Below are 15000 nucleotides of genomic sequence, written 5' to 3' on the forward strand. Positions count from 1 at the left end.
TTTTTCCTTCCGCCACCCGACCCCCCCTACAGGCAGAAAATTACATTGGAAAATGGGTCTCTGTATAAACTTTGTCCAAACTAGGGGGAAAATAACAATAAACAAAAGGAGGCCAGAGCTATTTGCTATGTCAGACAGAAACAGTCAACAAAGGTTTAGAGTGCCGCGGCGTAGTCCTCAGGACAAAAGGGCCTTTGTCCCAGAGAAAGGTCTTCTGGTGATGGTGGTGGGGGAGATTAGGGAACGGAATGGGGGGGGGGGGTCAGTTTTGAGACGGGAGGTGCCAAGTCACTCAGAGCTGTTCAGGTCAATTAAGCCCAGTGTTTGAGTCACAGGAAATCTATACTAACACTCATTAAAGCTCAGACAAGAAGACTTATGTGTGTGCGGCGTGGAAATACACAGGCCTTCTGCTGTATTACACTGCCGCGCTTATATATAGGCCCCGCCGGGGGCATATGGAAGACATAAAAACTCCACACAAGGGTTAACTACCTTTCCGACAGCCAGACTGGCTGGCTGGCTGGCTGGCTGGCTGACTTGGGCATGTAGCTACACCTACCTACCGTGGAGAATTAAGGTGCAGACAAGGAGGGGTGGGCTCTGTGGCCTGGTACAAAGTGCAGAGCGAGTACAGAAAAGAGCGGAGCGTTAAAGAAATGAAGGGGTCGCCTTGTTTTAGGCGGGGCTGAGACAAAGGTGGCCGTGCCAAGCGATGTAACTGCTTTAATTTGTCGGAGATTAGCCGGCGAATGTGTTTTTAATCAAAGTGTGTAACAGTGGCATCGTCAGACTCGTGGCTTAATTATGTTCCAGCTCCCCAACCTGCTCTCAGCCAGCGAGCCCGCCTTGCTCGCTCATTAACTAAATCTAATAAAGTCTTTGGAGGAACAGTCATCCAGAAATGAATCCACTTACATCTGCTTTCCTAGCCCCCCCCCCCCCCTGCCATCTCATCCAGGATGAAACCCAGTCTACTTTACGTTATTGGCCATGACGCCCAAATTGAATAATTAATTTTTGAGAGTGGTTGGAATTAAGAAAAGAGCGCCACCTTCTCTGCGGTAGGTGCAACATTATAGCAGTGAGTCTGTGCACCACGTATCCCTGTGGTGTCAAAGACCAGTCAGGGTTACCTCTACTTTCTTTGTTTTGCTTTGTGTCGCGTTTGAGCTTTCTTTGCCGCTCAGTTCCTCACCTGCTCCATTGTCTGCTCCTCCATTCAAAGAAGGTGCTCTCGAGGTGCTACTGCTGTAATTGGTCTCGATTGGTCTTTTAGTGATCCAAAAACTCCTCTATCTTTCATTGTCTCTTATCCCTGCCTCCATGGGTACCAGCAGAGTGGTGGAATACACAGTATGTTCTGTGATAACAGAGTGCCTGGCTAGGGAAATGGCAAGTGACAATTAAATGCAGGCCATTAAATTACGTATAGGCCTAGAGTATATAAGAAAAGAGTTTGTCATCATTTGTCAGATTATTTGGAAAGGCAAATCTCAAGGCGAAAATGAATAAATACATTGGGAGATAATGAATATATAATATTCCTGATTTAATTGTTGATAATGGTCGTGCATGATAATACCCATAGTTTTCATTTACTGGCTCTAAATTGTATTAAATTGCTCACAACCACAAAGTAGAACAAATGCCATTATGCTAGCCAGTTATTCAGGTACTGTATGTTACAGGTTATAATTGTATTCCGCTAAACGATATTCATGCAATGTGTCGCTCTATGGATTTGGAAAGTATAACATTCTCAGCAACTAGCTTCACAGCTGCAGTCATGCTGTTGACTGTGGCCCTGGAAGGCCAATGCAGTCCACACAGCCCCAAGGCTGTGGTTTGTGGAACTCTGCACAGAGCCTTCCAGCTGAGATAAGAGGAAGCCAAGCAGCGATGTGTCCCTCAAGCATCCTGAGAGAAGAGTTGGGGGAGCACAATAGAGGAGCTGTCAACACCAGCTCTCCAAACACATACTTGTATGTGCAAGGCCTGTCCACGTATGCACAACTTCATGCGAGCGTGCACACACACGAGCGCTGAACCTTTCCCTATATAGCCTGCACCTATATACCCTGCACCTGGGCTCTAAATCCACTTCCTCTTGTCCTCCAAACATATCTCCTCAGCATCCACACACAGGCACTCTTCTGCTCTGCCACGGATGCACACACGCACGCACGCACACACACACACACACACACACACACACACACACACACACACACACACACACACACACACACACACACACACACACACACACACACACACACACACACACACACACACACACACACACACACACACACACACACACACACACACACACACACACACACACACAAATAATGATTTTTACTCAAAAACAATTGCTTAGGGGCCTTGGGCACTCCTGTAAAATCTGGTGTCCTCGTGGCTGACCATGTCCTATTCTTTGGCTGTTTATAATCCAATAAAGCAGCAACGCTGTCAAATAACAAATGTCAGTCTTGGTTGTAATCAGAAATTCAACGGAAGCATGTGGCATTGTGGGAAGCGACACACTTGAATGCCATGGGAACCCATGAGGTTTATGTAGAACAGCGAGTGTGGATGTGAATCATGTGGAAGTGGGCACTGTGCGCTCCCACAAATTCACAGGCAAAAAAATGTGTGAGTGGGACGGAAGGTATGCAAATATCCTGTCACAGACACGGATATGGGGGCACTGTAAAGGATGACTAGAAGAGAGAGAGGGACTGAGGAGGGAGGGAGAGAACAACGGACGGAGGCCGAGAGAGAGTCAGTCACACTGACAGAGTGACAGAGAGAGAGAGAGAGAGAGAAAGCGCAACAGAATGACGAGAGAGGGTCTCCGTCGGACATGCAGCCATGCGGGCCCAACAGAACACAGGGTCTTTGTATGGAAGAATGTGGTTTTCATAACAGCCCATTTCTTCTTTGGGGGGTGACCGCAGGCCAGCCTGGTCCATCTGGTGGGTCTTTTGTCAGACCAATCTTACACTCCGATGGCAGAAAAAAGGGGGAACGTGATTAGTATGCACCCCGCACCTATAGCATACCCCACCCCTTTACCCCAAATGACTACACATCCCTCCGCCCACATGCCCCTCCCCTCCCTCCTTTTCTCCCATCACCGTCGCCCCTGTATTCCAGTCTCTTCATATAGTAGATCATGGGTGGTTGAGAGAGGCGGGGGGGGGGGGGGGGGGGGGGGGGCATGGGGATTTAGAAGGGGAACAGCGGACACCATTACGTTGTGACGGGAGACCTTGAGATTCTCAATGGACTGAAGGCATCAAGAGCCCCCCCTCCTCCCCCGGTGACGTGGTGGCATGAAATACATCAAGTCAGAGTTCACTCCGCTCAAGCCACAGCAGGTTGTGCTTTTTGAAAGGGGGGGGGGGCATTTCACCATGGTACGCTACTCTCTTTAGATCTGCTTGTGTATGTGTGTGTGCGCATGCACGAGCAAGCTTGTGTGTGTGTGTGTGTGTGTGTGTGTGTGTGTGTGTGTGTGTGTGTGTGCCGTGTGCACGCATGAGCGAGCACGAGCAAGCCTGTGTGTGTGTGTTCCTGTGGCATGTATGCTGCACAATTAATCGAAAATAATTCAGACACCTATGAGATCTCACTTTGTGAAGAATCGTGCAGCACTAGTTGGCTGTCCAATTCATTTTAGCTACTCTTATGGATTTTTTAATGGTTTTTTAATAAATATTTTCATGGAAGATTCAAGGACAAACCGACATGGAGACTGCATGGTTTGCACTTGAAATTAAATGAAAATCTCAAGACTTTCGATAAAGAATTAACCACTTTCACCTGGCGTCCCTGCTTTTGGTAGGCATGTTCAATACATTTCTAAAACAGCAGATCTACAAGCTCACAACGTCTTGCGATGGGACACATTGTGAGCTTGTTTATCAGGTATTTTTGAACATTGTGAATAGGGCAAAAGTGTGAAAAAGTGAAAGCATTACAGTATTCCACCACATTAGGAATGATTTGAGGAGCAGATTTTTTTAAAGATATTTTTAGGGGGCTTTTTTCAGCCTTTATTGATAGAATACACTATACTGTAGTGTATAGACAGGAATTCTGATCGTAGATCGGGACTCAAACCCGCGACACGCCGTCAGGCTGCGACGGAGCCTGGGGCCGATTTGAGGAGTTTTGAGGGGATTACATTTAAACTTTGATTTATCAATTTGTAATTTTTTTGTGCGCACGCCGCATGAGTGTGCCCTGGTCCATTCAGTGTGCGGATGTGGTGCTGAGGAGGAGAACAGTGTAATCCCAGTCATTAAGTGGGTTTTAACAGGATTTGATGCTGCCACAATAATTGAGACTCTAGTGGCCTCCACTGTGAGGCCCGCAGAGACCCGGCAGTGACAACACACTGGCCACAGTGGCACGACTGTTCCAGAGGATTCAACTGAGAAAAATGTGTGTAATATGTGTGTGTGTGTGTGTGTGTGTGTGTGTGTGTGTGTGTGTGTGTGTGTGTGTGTGCGCGCGCGCCTTGTCATTTGTGAGTGAATGTTAACTTGATCTACAAGCTTTCTCTTTTCCTTGCCTCGCCCCATTCTCTCTCTCTCTCTCTCTCTCTCTCTCTCCCTCTCTCTCTCGCTGTGGTTCCCATGCTAGACTGCCTCATACAAGGGTGTAAACAGAGGGTGGTTGGTGTTACCATGGTGAGGGCTGGTCGACGGCAGGGAATGGCGACTATGCCCTGCATGTGGAGAGACCTGGGGTATGCAGTACGTTTGTACTCTCAGAGGTAAATGAACACCCCGGCTTTTACAGTACGTGCATGCATTGCACGTGCTTGTACACGCACGCACGAACGCACGCAAGCAAGCACGCACGCACACACACTTTCTCTAAGACCGACAGAGGCCTCCTTGATTTCACCCAGTATAGGAAACCTCTCAGAGTAAATCCCTCCATGCCACTTCCGTGGCTGGCGGCAAAAAAAATAGAACCCAGCAGTTGATCGTGTCATGGGCTTCCTTTTTGTGAAAAAATACATAGGCACAGGTAAACGTGCACAAACAGGAACAAAAGGAGAACCCACAAACACACACACAACAAACTTGTGCTGTGTGCTAGTGACACAGGCATAATGTAGTACATGTAACGTGCACATGGAGACATGGGTGTGTGCACACACACACACACACACACACACACACACACACACACACACACACACACACACACACACACACACACACACACACACACACACACACACACACACACACACACACACACACAGAGGGATACAGAGAATAGGTCAGAATGATAAATCTCCTATTACACAACGATGAATCTCCAGCAAATAGTGTACAGAGTGCACCTTGGACATGAAATATGGACTGGCTGAATACCAATTGCCCAGCATCCATCTCTTAGTACATCATATACACTTTATTGCTTGAACCGAACGTGACTCTGCTGCTAAATGTATGAAACACAGGACAGCAGGTGCACATCAAATCTGAAGCTTCTCTGTGAATATGTTTTTTTAATGTTCGTTACTCATACTCTAACCTTTATCACGAAGAAAGAAAGAAAATGTATTACATTTTACACAGTTTGTGTTTCATTCTCATTACCATGACTGAACATTTATTTTTAGGAACAATCTATCTGGACTTCTAGTTCTCGCTATGATTCACATGCCCAAGAACTGTGTTTCGACATGTGTATGTGTGTGATAATTCAAAGGCCTTGTTAACTACAAATATGCAAGGCAACTATAGACTTTATGGAAATATGAGAACAAATCAACACGTTACCCTGCAGTGCTCTGTCCACCTTGTTAAAATTGAATGAGTTGCTACACAGTCTGCATGGGAAAAAGCAACGTTTTAATACCTCAGCAGGAGGTACTATCCTGTGGATAATATGCTCAAATTGGAAGCCTGCTGAGGAATAAGATGCAGAATGTTAACGGATTCAAGACAGACGTGAGCTGAATACATAATCAACATTCAATATCTCAGCTTTCAGTGGAAAGGCTAATAATATTTCACACCGATTAGACGAGGCACAACTCGTCCTCAAATGTTAATTGTGTCTTTGTTTTTTCATGCGTTTTCAGTATATTGACATTGCGGCCCAACAAAAGTGAACGTCTTGATTTTGACCAAATCAATGCATCTCATTCAACATTGTCGATTAGACTGAATTATCAATCATTGCACCTGTTGCTGAGTTCCAGCACTGCCAAAGATTAGACTATTCCCCCTCTCTGGATTAAGCCACTTTTGTCTATTTACAATTTCATCTGTGGCCATGTTTGTATGCACCCCGCTGCTAAAAGCGTGTGTGATTCTATTGCCAGCCATGAAAGCACGAGCCAAAGGGATTTAATACATGGAGCAGCCATTCAAAAAAACAACCCGAAACAGTGTTGGGGCTTTGGACGGCATTCACAGCAGCCATCTGCAATCTGCCGCACACGAAGAACTGAGGCTTACTGGTTTTCACGATGGCAAGATGGCAAGGCCCTAGACGTTGGAAGGATAAACAAACCAGCCATCTGACTGGACGTGCTCATAAAGGCAACTATTGAAGTGTTATACGGCTGTCTTGCTTTGACGGTACAATTGCAGTGTGCTGACTTAACCATCGACTCACTTTCACATTGATTTCTGTTGGTAATGAGTGCACGGGCCATTTGCCTTGAAATGTTGAATGTTAAACGGTTCATCATTCGGCTTTTACGTTTTTAAGTATCGATGTCTTGTTGTCGCTGACGGATCTCATTGTGCGGCAACTCACTGGTGTGTCTGCGTCGCATCATCGATTGCAACGTTCTTGTCTCTGTCAGAAATCAGAATAAACAGCAGGCCGTCCACTTCAGTCTAATCCTGGACAACCATTCCAGTTATTCCCAGGGTTACATACCCACACCATGTGTCAGGATTCCCATCATGCTTTGAGAAAAGTATGCGAATGTGGGACCGAACGTGCAGAGTTATCTCACAAATGCACACACTTGGATATGTGCACAAGCAATGAGAAGGCATGAGACGGAATTACAGGCTAACAAACATAACGTACACACGCACACGCACACACACACACACACACACGCACTTCAACAGCTGGGTAACACATACCCTAACATACGCCCCTCCAATAAACCCTCTGTGTCTCATTTCCCTCAGACCCCCCTTCAACGACCCTGGAGCAGGTTGGCAACAGGCAGACCAAAGACTCTGGCCGCCGCCGACACCACACACACACACACACACACACACACACACACACACACACACACACACACACACACACACACACACACACACACACACACACACACACACACACACACACACACACACACACACACACACACACACACACACACACTCACTCTGACACACACACACACACACACACACACACACACACACACACACACACACACACAGACAGACACGCTCAGACACACCTCTCCTTAATGACCACAGATGTGTTAAAAAGCCCTGCCACTTAAAGCAGCAGCCTCCCCCTGGCCACTTAATTTGACATGCTTGGTGGAAAACAAAGAAAGCCCCCCTATTGTGGCTTTCAACAGTACCAATCAAGCCTGCTACTCAATTAGCCATGGGCGCCACAGAGAACAAGTAGATAAGGATAATCCATTTTATTAGGGACCTTTTTCAGTTCCGCGTCAACGGCAAACACTGCTCATAAGGTTTATATCTTGCCGTTTTGTCTTTAGTTCACTTTGCCCATGCAGTCAAAGTGAGGTGAGGCGTTTCTAAAAATGCGTCGGTGGCAAAAAAACCTATATCTTTTCTCTTCTCTCCTCACCACATGTTATCTATGAGAGCTCAGGCATATAGGAGAGAAGGGAACAAGAAGACATGGTGGTGGACAGAAAAGAACTGTCCAGTCTATTAACAGAGCTGAGATAAAGTCTATATGTTAATGTGAGCTATAATTTTAACACCAAAATACACTGCTAGCATAATTAGGAGAGACATGCACTAAATGGTGCTTTAAATACTGCATTCAAAATATGTTATTGTTGAGTCATTATCTTTTCCATCTACGAGGAACATGACACTACCTTCACCTTAAATTGAAATGGCATCGAAATGATCGAATCACTCTCTCCCTCTCTCTTGTTTGAGGCATAAGGGGTTTGTTTAAACATTGGAGGCTGAAAGACTGAAGCAGAAAAGACCTAATTAAAGAGAAGAAAGTACAAAAGACCAGACAACAGGTGTCTGGTGGCTCAGCCAGTCTTGCATGTGACTGTGAGGAACTGAGTTAGAATATGACTCCTCTGTCTTGCATGTTTCTCATCTCTCTCTGTCCTTGGTTTCCTGTCTCTCTACACTAAAAATACATCTTAAAAAAGGCGATAAGGTTTAATAAAGGAACATCTTGTTCATTGTCTCTGCATTTCCCAGCTGAGTTTCAGAAACTCTACAAGGACTGACTCCAAAAGTATATTTTCTTCAGCATATCTTGTGCGTTATTGAAGTAAACATGGCGTCCCATGTTACCAATTCATTTTGCACCCTCAAACCAACATCAATATCGAAACGAATTAATTCAAAACTGAAAGAGGGTGTTCATGCGCATCATCTGTGGATGCGCAAAGGTGGGGGGTGGAATTCAATCACACTGGCAGTCGCATACATACTATGTCTAAATAAACCTATTCTGCAGTGCATCAATTCTTGTAGTGTTTCATAAAGAGAAAGCCCAATGTGGTGGCAGAAATGTATCTGCTCGGTTATTGCATTGAGAAGATTGCCGACAGTGCAACAGTGGTAACTGTAAAATAAGATTGTCATTGTTTTTATTACCCAACAGCAGGATACAAATGACCTGAGTGACCGATCTGAAAGATGGATGAGTAATAATAGAGACAATATAAAAGGAACATGCAAGGAATAAGAGATTATACTTTGAGACACTTAATTGAGGTGTGAACTCTGTATTTTAAATCTCAAGCTGTCTCAGTGTCAGCAGCAAAGAACCTTATGTTAACGTCTCTCATGTCAACATTGATTTCCTTACAAAATAATTATTCTACTTCATTCAGGGCTCATTGTCAAAGACATTTATGCTACCCTGTGCTTTGCCTTTGCTGGATTTTGAGGGTCACTATAGAAACCTGACACCAGGTCAATAGCAATAGGCAACAGTGGGGGCACATACCTGGCTGCGATGTATAAGGTCCCGTTCATGATCTGAATGAGTTGGATGTCCAGTTTATGTCGCTGCGTGTTGTTTCTGCCAGGTTTATGGCCCACAAATGCCGGATACTGCTTCGTATCTGTAGGGAAATAATAAAGGCATAAATATACAAATGCAAGAAACCCTGATAGAAACCCTGATAATTCAAGTTCTTTAAACTTGGAGACTTTACAGTAATAGTGGTTACAGAGAGGGGCACATGAATTGACTTTGTTTAATTCAAGTGTCTGACAACAGGCAAAAAGGAATTGATACTGGCGAGTCTTTTGTCAACTGAACCCTGGGGTTTTTGGGTCCATGTCATTCCACGTGCCTCAGCTGGATGAGAGAGGTCCCCCTAAGATTGAAGGTTCAAATCCCACTGTGACCGTAAATTGCATGCTGAGAAATGCACTGCGCTGTACCGTGCAATCGCTGTATTGTGAGTGGCTTTGGATGAAAGCGGCTGCTTTGAATAAACAGTCTGATAGAAAAAAGCAGGTCTCTGCCGATGTTGGCTGGCTACTGTTTGAACTCTCCTTACTGGGAGCTAAAGCGCTCTGGTTTGGCCCCGGGAGAGAAAGAGAGAGGTAGAGAGAGACAGATACTGTAGATATAGGGGACGAGAGAGAGAGAAACAGAGAGAAGTATACCTTTTTAGCCTGCCACCATAATTTACACTATCACACACAGCATTAGAAGCCCAACAGAAAAATAGCGGATTATCCTTTGATGTAGGGTGGGCTCCGTTTCAAATGCTGCTTTAAGTCTTTGTGTGTGTGTGTGTGTGTGTGTGTGTGTGTGTGTGTGTGTGTGTGTGTGTGTGTGCGTGTGTGCGTGCGTGCGTATGTGCGTGCGTGCGTCAAGGGCCTATCCCTAGGCACCAAATTACACTCTGTGCCATCAAAATGCATTCAGTAAAAGAGCTGGCTGGTGGTGGTGGTGGTGGTGGTGGTGCGTGGGTGGGTGGAGGGGTTAGAGGAGAGAAAAAGAGAAAGGGAGAGGGGATTTGTGATGGTATAAAAGGTGGAAGACAAAGAGAGCAGTGAGAGAGAGAGAGAGAGAGAGAGAGAGAGAGAGAGAGAGAGAGAGAGAGAGGACTTATAATGAGGGGACAGCGCAGAGGTAGGAAGAAGAGATAGAAATTAAGAAAAGATGGGAGAAACGATGGGAGGGAGGAAGGAAGGAAGGAAGGAATAAAGAAGGGGAAATCAGTTTTTGTCAGTGACATAAATTGGCTTTGTAGACTGGCAATTGAGAATTGAGCAGAATGTCAGAGGCGAGACAACACAGACACAATGTATGTACAGTAGGTATGGGCAAAGCAAGTTAGAAAGAGAGAAAGAAAGTGAAAAAGAATACCTACAGTAATTAAATACACTGTATATAAATAAAAAGGAAGAGAAAATGTGAAAAACACAAACCAACAAACACTTAAGACGCTATAAAACACAGAAAGAGCATCAAGTGAGCGTCTGAGGCTGGAGCTGTGTGTACTTACAGTTGCCATGAGAGATGCTGATAGGCTCGGAGTCTTCGGGGAAGCCCGCCCCGGCTATGTGTAGTAGCGTGAAGCAGAGTAATAAGGCCTCCTCCGACCTCATGGTCGCACCCACACTGCTACTGCCGCTGTCGCTGCTACTGCTGGTCCTTTTGTGTCGCTGTACCTCAGCCTGCAGGAACAAGAAAAATGAAAAGAGAGAGGGAAAAAATAGTTTAGCCAAATGCATCTATAAATCCACCTGCCTGCTACCTCAATTGTTTCCCAACTTTGCAATTCACACAAATGTTGCAGATGTGGAGGAGGCGATATTGGAACGAGGGGGCGGTGGAGGAGGGGGGGGGGGCGGGGGTGGGCTTAAGAAAGGAAGAAAAAGGAAGTTAGCCAAACAAATCTCAAGTCCACCTGAATGAGCTGTTTGTGCATTTTGCACGGCCCATTGCGATCTGTCAGAGATATATTTGTGTATGTATTTTCGATGACTCAAGTGAGCTGCGTCCGCAAGCATGCAGGAGAGAGTTAATTGGATTAGGTTTGGTAATATGCATCATAGATCGATGGCAGGCAGAGAGAAGCAGGTCCTCTCTCTCTTCTCTCTCTCTCTCTCTCTCTCCCCTCTCCTCTCCTCTCTCAGGGTCTTATAGTAAAGTGGGAGAGCTCTTGTTGAAATTAGCCCGCTGAGTTTCTCAGCAGTACCTGGAGCTGAAGAGGGATGGCACATGGCAGCAGGCAAATACATTTCCAACTCGTCAGTCACACACGGAAGTGTAGCAATCATCAAAAAGTCTTACTTTTTGTTACACTGCTCAGTGCTCACCCTTCCAAAACTGAATTGTTCCAAAACTGAATTGGTCTACTAATGCAGGATGGGTACTTACTTGGCTGTGCATGTGTGTTCATGTGTGTTCATGTGTGTTCATGTGTGTGCATGTGTGTGCATGTGCGTTCACTCGCTTTCCGTGCTTTTGATTCATCAACATTCTACTCCTATGCCACCTATAATTATGCTTCAACTATAAAAGTCAGCCATGCTGATGTCAGTGTAGATTTACGACAGTGACACGCCACACTGTGCTGATCTGATGTCTTCATTCCACATGCCATGGCAACGGCTTTTGTGTGTGTGTGTGTGTGTGTGTGTGTGTGTGTGTGTGTGTGTGTGTGTGTGTGTGTGGAAACAAATTACCCCTATAAATCACCCAAGACAATTATTGCCCCCATAATCTAATCAGGAATAAAGCATTTAATTTACATAGAGCAACTTTATTCGTTTTCTCGTTTTTGCCCTGCCGGGGATGGGGTGACGTCGCCGTGTAGGTATAGACAGGGGTGGAGGAGGATGCTTTCGGGAATGAGAAAAATTGAATGAAAAGGTTGATTTCATTGGCGCCCGCCTGATAAAGTTGTTTATCCCACGCTGCATTTTCATAAGCTGCTCACTTTATTGTGTGTCTAACGGGGAGCCGAGGAGAGGAGGATGAAGGAGGAATAGAATGAGGGAGGAGATAGAGAATAAGTAAGCCAGCCAGAGAAGGGTGGGAGGGGGGGGGTGTCACTCTTTCTCAATGTTATCTCTCCTTTTCTGTCTCGCTCACTCTTCTCTTTCTCCCTCCCTCTCTCTCTCTCCTCCTCCACGCTCCTGTGAATCTCATTCAGCAGCGGAATGAAAACACTATTCATTGGGAGAATCACTTTAACACCGAGGAGAATACAAATACAGCCTGGATACGACCTTGATCCCCCCCCCCCCCCTCCTCCCCACCCCCTGGTTCCCTCAGAACCCCCGCCCACCCCCCCACCCCTCTGCTCTTTGCCCTATTCACCCTCACACTATTTCATGAAAACACATCAATGCGTGGCTTCTTTTCCCATCCCAAACGTGTGTCAACAGAGCCACGTTGACGTGACCCACAGAAGGACCTATATGTATACAGGCTGTCTCTCTCTCTCTCTCTCTCACAGAGAGATCGGCATTATGGGAATTTACCAGTTTTTGAGGGGTGCTTGGCGCTATAGCCCCTTCAATGCATGGCTTCTGAAGAGTCATATTGAGGCAGCCGATCACTTTAGAGCCATCTATGGACTAGTCTACGTGATTATTATTATTTTCTTTTTATTGGTTGGCTAATAACCCTAACCCTCATTACAGTAAGTAAGGTATACCTCAGTTGGTAAGCGGACTAAAATAGATTTATTTCCATCACAACCGGAAGTCCTCTGCGCAAATTGACTGATTGATGAGCAGGAAGTGGCGTGAGACAGGGAGGCATGGCCTGTGGTGCTGATGGGGGTGGTGGTGTGGTGATGGTGGTGATGGGGGTGGTGGTGGGGACGCTGAGTGACAAATGGAGGTTGCACAGAGGTAGCAAACAGGAAAGGAGACGCAGAAAAAGGAAAAGAGGGAAAAGAAAAAAACTGCGACTAACTCAATACTACAGGATGATGAATGGGAACGGTTCTGTAATTATATTTCAGGATAGGACTTGATCATTTTAATGTTTCAGATGTTAAATCGAGACTGTGGCCTTCGATAGCAGTGTTCTCCATCTCAATGTCAATGTGGTGTAAAACTAATTTGACTCCAGGAGCCCATTTTCATATATACTCAGAGTGTACAGAGTGGTGTCTGGGGGGGGACAACTTGTGTCTTCCTTTTAAATGAATGAGATGCAAATGCAATTTAAAAAACAGCATTCGCTAATCCAAAAGCATTAGCCAATTTTACATTGCCTCCCATAATACACAAAATAAATTGGGCACAAAATGAGTGAACCAAGCCATCAAATATAGCGTCTGAGAAACAGTTTATCATGGAAGAATTACACTCTTTGGTGTAGAAGCAAATTGCTTCCGTGTGTGAGGTGTGTTGCGTGCGTGTGGAGCACTGTAGATTTCTGTGCAGAAACACACACACACACACACACACACACACACACACACACACACACACACACACACACACACACACACACACACACACACACACACACACACACACACACACACACATATATATATATAATAGATTAATGATTAAATGTTCAAAGTTTAAAAGTGAACTACTGTATATAAGCTCACACTGGTCATTGACAAGCAACCGAAAAGAAGACATAACGGGTGAAGTTACGGCTGTTAATAGGTAATAACGTTTTGAGAGCAATAGCCATTATTGCCTTACACCTCCTGCATTCTAAGTGATAAAATAGTTGCTACTGTGTGTGTGTGTGTGTGTGTGTGTGTGTGTGTGTGTGAGAGAGAACAGAGTTAATCAAACCGGATGCTGGCGGGAGGCCACCAGCAGGTAATAAAAACACAAGGACCCCCCAGGATGATGCTTCACTATGACTAGCTACGCACACTCACGCACGCACGCACGCACGCACGCACGCACGCACGCACGCACGCACGCACGCACGCACGCACGCACGCACTATAGGCTACCTTGATTCGCACAAACACACAAGGAGACGCAGACAAAATACATTGACAAACAGAAACACTCGCATACATTGAAATGATTTATTCATGTCCACATACAGAGCAAATTAGCAAAGGACATAAATACTTAGGGAGCGCACGCACTCACTCACGCGCACACACACACACACACCACACACCACACACACACACACACACACACACACACACACACACACACACACACACACATACTTTCCCCAGGTTCAGGAGTCCCACTGCGACCTGGGACCCAAACAGTATTAGCTTTAACAATAAACACATTAAAAGGCCTAATGATGTTATCGCTGCCATTACATCAACACGTTGGCGGAAACACATACAACGCCGCACAACACACATTCATTACAGCGACAAGGTCAGCCATGGGGGGTTCACATGGTTCGGAGGGAAGTACACAGCTAACGTTTCATGCTAGGCATGGATTTAGTTATCTACAGTATGCTGACAAAACAGAAATACAAATGCACGCACACTCACACTCGCACGCACGCACACAAGCACGCACACACGCACGCACACAGCAGGTTAATGTTGAGAGTTCCTAAGGTGCGGTGAGTGTCATTAGACACCTACAGGCATTTGTCTCCTGAAGCCCCTAGATCAGCTCTGCTCTATCCATCAATGTGCAATGAAGTGGGAGACCGCTATTTAATTACCTGTTGGGAGTAGGAAACCACAGTGTGTGTGTGTGTGTGTGTGTGTGTGTGTGTGTGTAAGAAAGACACAGCAAGAAAGTCTTGAAAGATGTGTTATAGAGCAATGACAATCGTTTCTCTTTGTCTGGATTTACTTGT

At 45.6% G+C, this 15000-nt stretch overlaps 1 protein-coding gene across 2 annotated transcripts in view; it reads right to left on the minus strand.

Moving 5' to 3' along the window:
• Positions 1 to 15000, minus strand: part of sema6a (sema domain, transmembrane domain (TM), and cytoplasmic domain, (semaphorin) 6A) — a 134591-nt gene that overhangs the window by 67933 nt on the left and 51658 nt on the right. For both annotated transcript variants that reach the window (XM_080766918.1, XM_080766917.1), the window contains exons 2-3: positions 10727 to 10898; positions 9208 to 9325 (exon numbers count right to left, since the gene is read on the minus strand). In XM_080766918.1, coding sequence (XP_080623044.1) covers positions 9208 to 9325; positions 10727 to 10829 — 221 coding nt within the window. In that variant the 5' untranslated portion in view covers positions 10830 to 10898. The remainder of the gene's footprint in view (positions 1 to 9207; positions 9326 to 10726; positions 10899 to 15000) is intronic.

Source organism: Protomyctophum bolini (assembly GCF_963924005.1).
Source record: "Protomyctophum bolini genome assembly, chromosome: 6".
Taxonomy (NCBI): Eukaryota; Metazoa; Chordata; class Actinopteri; order Myctophiformes; family Myctophidae; genus Protomyctophum; species Protomyctophum bolini.